Source organism: Phacochoerus africanus, chromosome 2 (genome assembly GCF_016906955.1).
Source record: "Phacochoerus africanus isolate WHEZ1 chromosome 2, ROS_Pafr_v1, whole genome shotgun sequence".
Lineage (NCBI taxonomy): Eukaryota > Metazoa > Chordata > Mammalia > Artiodactyla > Suidae > Phacochoerus > Phacochoerus africanus.
This window is the reverse complement of record NC_062545.1, coordinates 7,641,791-7,654,216: the sequence shown is the minus strand read 5'-3', so window position 1 is coordinate 7,654,216 and position 12,426 is coordinate 7,641,791. Positions and strand designations below refer to the sequence as shown.

The following is a 12,426-nucleotide window of genomic DNA, read 5'->3' as shown; positions in this document are numbered from 1 at the left end:
GCAATCTGTAGTGTCTCTTCTTCTTTTATAAATCCTTCTCTTAAAACCATTTCCTGTTTTCTTTGTGGGTTATTTGACTTTTTAGGAATGGGTGGGATTATTTTGTGTGTGACTTTTAAAAATTATTCCAGGAGTTCCCTTGTGGTACAGCAGGTTAAGGATTTGGTCTTATCCCTGCAGCCACTTGGGTCGTTGCTGTGGTGCTTCTGGCCTGAAAACTCCACATGTCGTGGGCACAGCCAAAAGAAAAAAAAAAAATTCCAAAGACAAATTACTTATAAGTGAACTCTTGCCATTTTTGTGATACGATGAACACAACACAAATTTTACGTGACATAGTAAAATGACAATGTTCCAGAATGTTATGTGAAGTGATAGGATTATTTTAGAACAGGTGTTTATAGAAAGGCATGACTTCATAAATGAGATATTTGTTCATTAGAATTTGTGATACTTTCTGTGAGGTTAGTCAGGACACAATATATTGATTTTACAGTTTTCTGTTTTTAAAAATGTAAAAGGTTTCTCAGGATATTTGGTAAACATTGGTGCCGTATACTTTGCAAGAAAACAAAGTTGTGGGTACATAGGCAGTAAAGTGGAAGGGACGCCACTGTCTGAATTCCCTATTTGATTTCTAAACTCCTGTTATCAGTAGAGGCTGAAGTCTGAGGGTGCTAATAGGAAACGGTGCGTATCTCAAGCTATAACAGCAGGGAAGAGTAATACCAGCCAATAAAGTTGCTATGGAGGGTAAAAGTGTGCACAGCAGCTGCAAAAATGGAATCAAAAGCCCTAATATTGGAGTTCCCATTGTGGCGCAGTGGTTAACCAATCCGACGAGGAACCATGGGGTTGCGGGTTCGATCCTTGGCCTTGCTCGGTGGGTTAAGGATCCGGCGTTGCCGTGAGCTGTGGTGTAGGTCACAGATGTGGCTTGGATCCCGCGTTGCTGTGGCTCTGGCATGGGCTGGTGGCTACAGCTCCAATTAGACCCCCAGCCTGGGAACCTCCATATGCCACGGGAGCAGCTCTAGAAAAGGCAAAAAGACAAAAAAAGCCCTAATATCAGTATCTCAATAAAACTTCATTGCTTTTCTTTAGCCTCTGCAGTAGCAATAGAATTGATCGCTTTTAAAGGGTTCTAATTTAAGTATATAATCTCAATTTTACCTTTGAGGCTTTGATAGGGACAGTTTGATATTCTTGTGATGGAGTAAAGTTCAGAATGGCCTTATTGATTTAAAAAAAAATTGCTACATGGAACTTTAATTTGCCTGTTAAATTACTTAATGCATCTCATCCTTAATATATAGGATGAGCTTTGCATTTTTGCAAATTGCTGTGGATATGCATGTAGGTGTGTAGTCTATTGCACTAGCACTTGGTAACTAATTTGTTGTAAGTATGGTACTCCTAATTTGGCAGATATTTATGTGTGTGCATTATTTATGATAAGTAATTTCAATCTTGTTTTTTGTGTCCTAAGGATAATCTTTTACAACACGGATTAAATCTTTACCTCATACCAATATTAAATTTTCAGAAACTGAAGTTAGGGATTAATGAATAGAAATAGGCTTAAGGTTTTCTAAAGACAGTTATGGAATGGGCCTCACCAAATGCAGTAAACATTCTTGTGAGAACTGCCTTTTAAGAGGCATCTTTATAAACGCTGATCTAGCAAGAGTACACTTTTCATATATTTAAATATTTATAGGTACTGATTTTTATATATTAGATACTTTAAAGAAGTATAGGTTTTTTGTTTGTTTGCTTTTATTATTATTTTTTTTTTTTACTTTTTACGGCTGCACCCACAGCATATGGAGGTTCCCAGGCTAGGTGTTGAATCAGAGCTGCTGCTGCTGGCCTACACCACAGCCATGGCAACACAGGATCCAAGCCGTGTCTGTGACCTGCACCACAGTTCACAGCAATGCCAGATCCTTAATCCATTGAGCAAGGCCAGCGATCAAACCTGCGTCCTTTTGGATGCTGGACAGATTTGTTAACTGCTGAGCCACGACGGGAACTCCAAGAAGTACACTTTTTTAAAAGTTATTTTCAATTTTGGCTGCTGCATGCAGCAGCTTGATGTGGGATCTCAGTTCCCAGACCAGAGATCAAACCCAGGCCTCAGTGGTGAAGGTGCCAAGTCCTAAGCACTAGACCACCAGGGAACTCAGAAGTATACATTTGTGGTTGATGTTTACTTTTCAAGAACCTTTCTGTTCATAAAAAAGTACCTTAGTGTTTTATTAATTTGAGCTTATCTGAAATGTGTTAACTGGCCTGTTTTTATTTTAATTATAATTTGGGATAAAAATAAATTTTGGAATTGATTATTAATGTACTAGAAACAACAAGTGGCCATTTAGGTACTTTTTCTTTAGGTTTTATTTTTGCTGCTGTGTTGGCAAAATACTGAACTATGCAAGATGGCCGTATTCTGGAAAAGAAGATGGTAATTATAGGGAGGCATCTGCTGTGACGTAGTTTCGTTCTGTACGTGTTACATCTTTTGCTGTAATAATTGCAAGCAAAGAAGTAGAGAGTTATGTTTTCACTTTGTGATGAATGGCTCTTTCCTTTGCAGCCAAACAGGCAAAAAGTTAATGGCGAAGTGTCGAATGCTTATCCAGGAGAATCAAGAGCTTGGAAGGCAGCTGTCCCAGGGACGTATTGCACAGCTTGAAGCAGAGTTGGCTTTACAGAAGAAATATAGTGAGGAGCTTAAAAGCAGTCAGGATGGTAAGGGGTTTTTTGAAAAGTTTGGTTAACTGCACTGGCTTTAAACTACTGCCAGGCATGAGTATTACAGATGAGGGTCTGTATATGTAATCCCTGCCAGTGGTTCTATAAAATTATAAATGAAATATTTCCAGGTGAGTCAGCCAACAAAGCCATTTAATTTTAGTGGTGTCCCCCCCTCCCCCGATTGTGTAAATTGTTGACTGTGCACATTTCATAAGTTTTTGTTTCTAAGGAGTGGGATTTGGCAAAAGATAGACTGTTGTATTTCTAAGACGTTATCTAGCTGTATAAGTTTATGTTCAGTGCTTAATATTTTTAAAACTGCCTTTTAAAAGCAATAGTTCTTAGCTCTTAACTACTTGTAAATAGAGCAGACTTTGTGTAGTAGTAAAAGAACCCCCCCCCCCCAAAATGTGTTCTTAGCACTTAATAGACATGTAATTTTTTTAATCAGTTTCCAAGAGGTATTTTCTCTGGCTTTCGTTCATGGATATGGACTAACCCTTGGTTGCAGCATAGGCTTCTTTGGAGGATTAGAGTACCACACTAACCCACTGACTATTATATAATAAACGTGCCGTGGAGCACTGGCTAAGAGGCTGAGGAGTGGAGAGGGGCCGGACATGTGGGCCCCTAGGTAACCATCCATGGAGCAGATTTTGTGGGCTGTCCATTAGTAGTATTTGGCTAGATAGTTTGAATCCGTTCAAACTTGGTTGCTTTAATATATTTTAAGTTTTCGCCTTCCCTTGAAAACAAAGCCATTGTTAAACGGCTATTTTAAAATTCCAAACAAAATTTTAAAATATTCTTTGACTTGGGAATTTTATCTGTTTACTTAAACATTTACTGAGTGCCTGGCTTTGTGCAGGCAGTAAGAAATACTTCCAAGTATGTTGTAAGAGACATTAAAGTAGGTTTGACTCTCCTTTGCACAGAACTGAATGACTTCATCATTCAACTTGACGAAGAAGTAGAGGGTATGCAGAGTACCATTCTAGTTCTTCAACAACAGCTGAAGGAGACCCGCCAGCAGCTGGCTCAGTACCAACAGCAGCAGTCTCAAGCCCCAGGCCCGAGCACCAGCAGGACTCCGTCTGAGCCTGGAGGACAGGCAGAGGCCACAGGGAAAGACTGCAGTCGTCTGGCCAACGGACCAAGTAATGGCAGCTCCTCCCGGCAGAGGACGTCTGGGTCTGGATTTCACAGGGAGGGCGACACAACCGAAGATGACTTTCCTCCTTCTCCGGGGAGCGGGAATAAGGCCTCCAACAGCTCAGAGGAGAGAACTGGCAGAGGAGGTAGTAGTTACGTAAACCAACTCAGTGCTGGGTATGAAAGCGTAGACTCTCCCACGGGCAGTGAAAACTCTCTCACACGCCACTCACATGACACAGACTCCAACCCTGACCCTCAAGAGGAGAAAACCGTGAGTGGGAAAGGTAGCCGAACTGCGGGTTCCCGCCACGTCCAGAATGGCTTGGACTCAAGTGTAAATGTACAGGGTTCGGTTTTGTAAAAAAAAAAAAAAAAGGAAATTCCCAGCAAACTTTTATACATTGTCATTTAATTTGGGAGAGGATATTGTCCAGAAAATTAATGCATTCTTTTGTCACAATTAGCCTTTTTTGTGGGGGTGTGTCTTTTTGTTTTTTTTTTTTGTTTTTTTTTTCCTTTGACTTCTCTTTCTTTGCTTTAAGACCTCTGCCACTTGGGAAATTGTAACAGTTAATTACTTTGAATGTTGCTAAAAGGACATTTTGTGTAGGGTCAAGTTATTTTTATATGAGTTAATGTGAAGTTGTAAATGGAAATCTTTCCTTAAAGTATAACATACTGATGTCTGTATAAATCTGTGTCTATCCTAGAAGCTGTGCTGTGGAAGGCGTTCTTACTCATGCTGTTACTGTACTTCTGCACCATTTCAGACGTGTTAGCGTAGATGTGGGTTTATGACTGCCGAGTTTGCCCAGTACAGTAGTTTTATCACTAAAAGTTGGACTTGTTGATGCAGTCCTATAGTAGTTTCAGTGTTAGATACAGTTTTTTCCACTATACATCTGTGCATTTTCTCTTTAGGTGACTGAATGTTAGTTAAAGAAATTTGTGTGCGTAGTTACTCAGTTTTTATGAACTGTTGTATCCTGTTAATGCATATTGCTCTGTGACTCCAGTATATCTTACCTGTACTGACCAAACCTAAATAAAGATTTTTATTGTAACTCCTTAAGTTCTTTTTTGTTTTTGTATGTGTGCTTAGCATTTGTCATCTCATTGAATTGCTGAATGTCTACTCATTATTCTTCCAAATACCACAGAGGTGAAACTTTTAAGTCTATGCGTAAATTTAACAGTGAACTTAATGTTTTAAAAAATTTATGCCTTGTTTTGCAAAATGAACGTGGAGTTTATTTAGGTCCACACTTTAATGTTTTAATGTAAGAATAATTGTTACAAAATATTTGAAACTACAGAAAATAAGTCACCCAAATATTCGTTTTTACTTGAAAACTAGACTTTGTGCAATGATCTCAGGTAATTAGGTATCTGTAGTAGGTGGTGTTTGTTTTAAAATATCGGCCACTGCTCCTGATTGGACTAATAACACCTGCTAATATTACATATTAAGGGAGTATAGGGTGTTAGGTTGAAGGTGAAATGTTTTAAAGAAGAAAAAATGTTTCATTTCCTGTCGTATTTTAAACATTAACTATCTCGGTCTTTGGAATTGAATGGCTTTTAGAATAATTTTTCACATCTGTGGTTGAAATAAGATTTTCGCTTAGGAGTTCCTGTCGTGGCGCAGTGGTTAACGAATCCGACTAGGAACCAGGAGGTTGCGGGTTCGGTCCCTGCCCTTGCTCAGTGGGTTAACGATCCGGAATTGCCGTGAGCTGTGGTGTAGGTTGCAGACGCGGCTCGGATCCCGTGTTGCTGTGGCTCTGGCGTAGGCCGGTGGCTACAGCTCCGATTCGACCCCCTAGCCTGGGAACCTCCATATGCCGCGGGAGCGGCCCAAGAAATAGCAAAAAGACAAAAAAAAAAAGATTTTCGCTTAAAGCAAAATACTTTCTTGTTTTAGATATTACTTATCAGGAAACTCCTGAAGTGGACTTAAAATAACATTGGAAACTGAGGAACAACTTACTTGAAAATAACTATGTTTTTGCTTGTTTAACTGGCTTGCAGGTATATCTGTTATTCGTGGTGTATTTAAAATACTGCACTTCTAAGAGTTCCCTGGGGACCTAGGGGTTAAGGATCTGTCCTTGTGACTGCTGTGGCTTGGGTCACTGCTATGAGCCAGGTTTTTTGTCTTTTTAGAACCACACCCATGGCATATGGAAGTTTCCAAGCTAGGTACAGCCTACGCCACAGCAGCAGCAACCCAGGATCCTCAACTTAGTACATGAGGCCAGGGATCAAACCTGTGACCTCAAGGATACTAGTCGGGTTCGTTACCACTGAGGCACAGGTTTGATCCCCAGCCCAGGAACTTCCGCACGCCCTGGGCACAGCCAAGATAATTAAATACTGTACTTCCTGTCTTTCCATGCTAATTTTTTTTGTGCAGTCTTCCAAGTTAAAAACCTACACAACTTTAAAATTTACCTATAAACTTTTTGGTGTGTACTAAAATACTAGTCTCTTGGTTTATTAAGTACTGTGGGCTTTGGCATTAGTTTTTATTATGTATATCTTTAACTTGTTCAATTTAAACAAAAATGGAATTTCTGGAGTTAACTGTTGTGGCTCAGTGGTTACAAACCTGACTAGTATCCGTGAAGATGTGGGTTCGATCCCTGGCCTTGCTTAGTGGGTTAATGATCTGGCGTTGCTGTGAGCCGTGTGTAGGTTACAGGCGTGGTTCAGATCTGCAGATGCTGTGGCTGTGGTGTAGGCTGGCAGCTGCAGCTCCAGATGTCCCCCTAGCCTGGGAACTTCCATATGCTGCAGGTGCAGCCCTAAAAAGAAAAAAAAAAAAAAAAGGAATTTCTTTTCCTTGTTGGTGTTATGTAATTACCGGTGCATGTAAGAAGAAATAAATTTTCAAGCTGCTGGTAAAATTTTAGGACTAAATGTAATGGAACTAATATGTGTCACAACCAGTTATCCTGTTTCTGTTGACTCTGCATTAATGGATGAGTGACTTAGGCAGAGAGAACTTAAGACTGTGAAGCATCAGTATTCTTTTCTGGAATTGGATGCTTTATTTGCTGGCATGACTACGACAAAAGAGGTGGCAAGGAGTTCCTGTTAGGGCACAGCGGAAACAAACCCAGCCAGTATCCATGAGGATGTGGTTCTATCCCTGGCCTTGCTCAGTGGGTTAAGGATCTGTGAGCTGTGGTGTAGGCCAGCAGCTGCAGCCCCAATTCAACCCCTAGCCTGGGAGCTTCATATGCCCCGGGTACAGCCCTTAAAAAGACCAAGAAAAAAGAAAAGGTGGTAAATCGTAATGTAGGTTGAGAGACTGACTTCAATCTGAATGGGTTTGAACCCTGGCTTCACCATTGATCTACTTCACGGCCTGGGCAAACCACTTGATATCTGCGGCTCAATTTTCCCCTATAGAGCATTAAATGCATTAATACACGTAAAGCGTGCACAATCACGCAAGCACGTAGTGACTGCTCAGGAAATGTTCGCAGTTACCGTTATCTTGAAGTTCCAGTCCTGATCACAGACCATCTCCGCTGGCCACATTACTCCAAATGTGTTTTTTGGTTTGGAGAGTTTCCACTGAAAGAAAAAAGACAGCTTTAATTGAATGGACTGTGATACCTTCCATGGAAAAGTGAAAAGCTGCCTTAAGGCCACACAAATGCAAAGTGCCCAAGAGTCCTTCTGATGACTCCTGGAAATGAAACCCAGCATTTTGCACCGCCAAAGGAGGTTATGTTAAGGGCAGTTCGCTTGGATAAGGACCAAAATTATAAGAAAGTTTCGATGTCTCTAGCATTATTTCAGAATTACACTATGAAGGTAGTAAAAAAGGCCTTAACATTTTTTGACGTCTTTTTGAGTTCTTAACATGCCAGAAAGAAACTAACATTTTATATTTTTATCATCACCTCATGAGACAGGCACTTGTTATCCCCATAAGAAATGTGCGTAGAAAAAAAAAAAAAGTCTTTTAGGAGTTCCCCTCGTGGCTCAGTGGTTAGCGAATCCAACTAGGAACCATGAGGTTGCGGGTTCGATCCCTGGCCTTGCTCAGTGGGTTAAGGATCCGGCATTGCCGTGAGCTGTGGTGTAGCTCGCAGACGTGGCTCGGATCCCGAATTGCTGTGGCTCTGGCGTAGGCCAGGCGGCTGGGCAGCTAAAGCTCCGATTAGACCCCTGGCCTGGGAACCTCCATATGCCGCAGGAGTGGCCCTAGAAAAGACCAAAAAAAAAAAAAAGAAATGTACTTAGGACTTGCCCTTGCGGCTCAGTGGTGATGAACCTGACTAGTATCCATGAGGACTCAGGTTCAATCCCTGGCCTTGCTCAGTGGGTTAAGGAGCTGGCATTGCCATGAGCTGTGGAGTAGGTCACAGGTGAGGCTCGGAGGCACATACCTGTGGTTGTGGCATAGGCTGGCAGCCATGGCTCTGATTTTGACCCCTGGCCTGAGAATTTCCATGTGCCGCAGGTGTGTCCCTAAAAAAAAAAAAAGGAATGAAAAGACTTGTGCTTAAGAGGGTTCAGTACAAAGCAAAGAGTTGGTAAACATAGGAGCTGCCCTGCGGGGGGGGTGCTGTCATGAAAGCTTCTAATACCCACCTCAAAGCTGGTAGCTGGACCAGGTCTGATGCCAAGAGCTGACATTATACGCTGTGCCATTCTGCCTCCTTCATCCTCTTGAGTAGGAGGAGAAGTAACTGAGCTACGAAGGATGACTTCTCATAAGCCTTCTGAATGGTTGCTTTGCTCGACTAAATGAGTTGGAAACAATCACATGGAGTGGCAAGGCAGTGACGGGAAAAAATTCAAGTCACACAAATTCTAAGTATATAGTTCAAGACACTAAGGTACAAGGGTTTGGCTAAGAATAGTGGTTAATTTAGCCCTTGAAGTTCATGATAACTGGTTTGTGGGCAAAAGGATTGAGACTATTTTGCAACATCTGGCATTACTAGAGGATGTACCAGTTGCCATCTCTTGACATAGGATTTAGTGGATGCGACTGCTGGGAAGGTTTTAATGAGGGGGAACATGTGCTTGTTACATGGGGCTCAGCTCACAAGATGCTAGTTCTCCTGGCCTCTCAGCAGTATTTGATGCAATTGACCACTCCAGTTCCTGGGACACTTGGGCAAACGTAGTGCAAAGCCATCCTAGCTGAAAATTTTCTCTCACATGTTCCTTATTTCTCGTCAATAGTGGTTTGTCCCCTAACCCAATCATTGCCCACTGCTCTTCTCTGATGACACTTTCTTGGGAGCTCATTTATTCCATGATTATATAGTGAGTACTTTTACAACCTGGATAGTATCATTTCATTGCTTCTGAAGCTGGACCATCATGAGGGAGATGTAATTTTAAAAATGATTCTGAGTTCTCTTGTGGCACAGTGAGTTGGGCATCCAGCTTGTCAATGCAGGGCTTGACTGAAGTGGTGTAGGTTCGATCCCTGGCCTGGTAATTTCCACATGGCCTGGGTGTGGCCAAAAAATAAAAAATAAAATAGTAGTTCCCCTCGTGGCGCAGTGGTTAACGAATTCGACTAGGAACCATGAGGTTGTGGGTTCGGTCCCCGCCCTTGCTCAGTGGGTTAAGGATCTGGCGTTGCCGTGAGCTGTGGTGTAGGTTGCAGACGCGGCTCGGATCCCGCGTTGCTGTGGCTCTGGTGTAGGCCAGTGGCTACAGCTGCGATTAGACCCCTAGTCTGGGAACCTCCATATGCCGCGGGAGCGGCCCAAAGAAATAGCAAAAAGACAATAAATAAATAAATAAATAAATAAATAAATAAATAAATAAAATAATTCTCAGTACAATTACGGAAAACAGCATGGAAAAACCTCAAAAAACTAAATATAGAACTACCATATGACCCAGCAATCCCACTCCTGGGCATATGTTCAGACAAAACTTTCATTCAAAAAGATACCTGCACCCCTATGTTCATTGCAGTCCTGTTCTTAATAGCCGAGACTTGGAAACAACCTAAAAGTCCATGGACAGATGAGTGGATTAAGATGCGGTATATAGACACAACGAAAAGCTACTCAGCCAAAAAGAACAAAATAATGCCATTTGCAGCAACATGGATGGAACTAGAGATTCTCACACCAAGTGAGGTATGTCAGAAAGAGATCACTTTTAGCTGGAACCTAATAAGCATAAATGAACCTATCTACAGAAAAGAAATTCAAAGACATGGAGAACAGACTTGTGGTTGCCAAGGGAGAGGGCGAAGGGAGTGGGATGGACTGGGAGTTTGGGGTTAGTAGATGCAAGCTCTTGCATTTGGAGTGGATAAGCAACGAGGTCCTGCTGAACTATGTCCAGTCACTTGCAATGGAACACGATGGAAGATACTATGAGAAAAAAAGAATATATATGTCTAACTGGGTCACTTCGCTGTACAGCAGAAATTGACAAAGGTGTCAATCAACCCTAATAAAATTTGTTAATGATTCTCAGAGTTCCCGCTGTGGCGCCATGGGTTAAGAACCCAACTGCAGCAGCTCGGGTTGTTGTGGAGGCATGGGTTTGATCCCCGGCCCAGTGCAGTGGGTTAAAGAATCCAGTGTTGGGAGTTCCCGTAGTGGCTCGGTGGTTAACAAATCCGACTAGGAACTATGAGGTTGCAGGTTCGATCCCTGGCCTTGCTCAGTGGGTTAAGGATCCGGCATTGCCGTGAGCTGTGGTGTAGGTTGCTGATGCGGCTCGGATCCCGCGTTGCTGTGGCTCTGGCATAGGCCGGCGGCTATGGCTCAGATTCGACCCCTAGCCTGGGAACCTCCATATGCTGAGAGACCAGCCTGAGAAATGGCAAAAAGACAAAAAAGAAAAAAAAAAAGAAGAAGAAGAATCCAGTGTTGCCACAGCTGCAGCTCCAATTCAATACCTGGCTCAGGAAATTTCCTATGCCACAGGGGCGGTCACTAAAAATTAAATAAAATAAAATGATTCTCTTCCTCTTTCACCTGTTCATTATCCTTTGTGCCTACCTGGCCTATGCATGGCTTTGAGTAGATGGTGAGAAGCAACTAAAACGAGGGCCTTCCTGAGTGGAGGTGCTGGGGGCACTCAGCAAAAGCATGGAACTGTCGACTCAATTTTTGCTGTCAGGTTGGTTCTGAACCTCTGGGCAGGAAATAGGTGACTACATTCCTTGCATCCAGAAGAGTGTATTCATCATTCATTTAGATACGTAAGGCACTGGACACAAAGAATACACATTAGTATTCATTCATATTTAATTATAATGCGCTAGGAGCTGGGCATAAGATTATCTTGCAAAGCTTGTAGAGTCTAATAGAGACAGGTGAAACTAGGAATTTTGGAGTTCCCGTTGTGGCTCAGCGGATTAAGAGCCCAACTAGTATCCATGAGGATGTGGGTTCGATCTCTGGCCTTGCTCAGTGGATTAAGGATCTGGAGTTGCCACAAGCTACAGCGCAGGTCAAGATGTGGCTGGGATCTTGGCTGTGGCTGTGGTGCGGGCTGGCAGCTGCAGCTCCAGTTCAGCCCCTAACATGGGAACTTCCATATGCCCCAGGTGTAGCCCTGAAAGAAAAGAAAAGGAAAGAAAGAAGAAAGAAAGGAGGGTGGGAGGGAAGGAAGAAAGAAAGGAAGAAGGAAGGAAGAAACTAGGAATTTTAACACATAAACAGAAAGATGAAATTGGGCAGAAGATGCCTGGGGCATCACATGAAGGCGATAGCAGGCTTCCTGGAGGAGGAGGTGTCTAAGTGGAGGGCAACATGGTAGGATGGTTAACAGAAGCATCTCACTGAGATTTGAGTAAAGAAACAAAGGCTTGAAGAGGCGGGTATAAAGAGTTGGGTTTAGACGTGTTAAATCTGATGTGCTGTTGGCACAGAGATGATAACTGAAGCCATGGGAGTGACCAGTGGTACCCAGGATGCCTGTGCAGAGCCAGAACCGTATATGAAGGGGCAAACTGAGCCCGCAAAGGAGAATGAAGAGTGGCCAGAGATGTAAGGGACACTGGGATAGAACAGAGCATGCAGTTAAGGGACAGGCTCCTCAAATTCCTCCAAAACTCCTGTTTTGGGACAGGAACACACGCTGGAGAGCAAAATCCCAACAAGAGTGTGTTGCTGAGTTCCTCGGATTCCAGGGATTCCATCACGACTCCAAGCCCTAAGGATTTCTCCTGAACATCTTATCCAAGCATGTCCTTTACCCCAGGGCCTGTGCTCTAGTCATCTTCTGCGTTTTATGTGGCGCATCCACATATCTCTGCATAGCCTTTTTTTCTGACTGCACCCTCAGCATGTGGAAGTTCCCTGGCCAGGTATTGAATCCAAGCCATAGCAACTACCCGAGCTGCTGCAGTGACCGTGCTGGATCCTTAACCTGTTGTGCCACAAGGGAACTCCCTCCGAAGTCTTAATATAAGTTCCCACAACCTAATGAGTTTTCAATCCACTTGAAAACTCTCCAAGGGAATTCCTGTTTACAGTTTTCCCTCCACAACCTTGTAATACA

General features: G+C 42.7%; 1 protein-coding gene across 2 annotated transcripts in view; it reads left to right on the top strand.

Annotated features, from left to right (window-relative positions):
* WTAP (WT1 associated protein) overlaps nucleotides 1-4,987 on the top strand; it is a 29,746-nt gene extending 24,759 nt beyond the window's left edge. For both annotated transcript variants that reach the window (XM_047769811.1, XM_047769812.1), the window contains exons 7-8: nucleotides 2,600-2,754; nucleotides 3,696-4,987. In XM_047769811.1, coding sequence (XP_047625767.1) covers nucleotides 2,600-2,754; nucleotides 3,696-4,276 — 736 coding nt within the window. In that variant the 3' untranslated portion in view covers nucleotides 4,277-4,987. The remainder of the gene's footprint in view (nucleotides 1-2,599; nucleotides 2,755-3,695) is intronic.
* The last annotated feature ends 7,439 nt before the right edge of the window (nucleotides 4,988-12,426 follow it).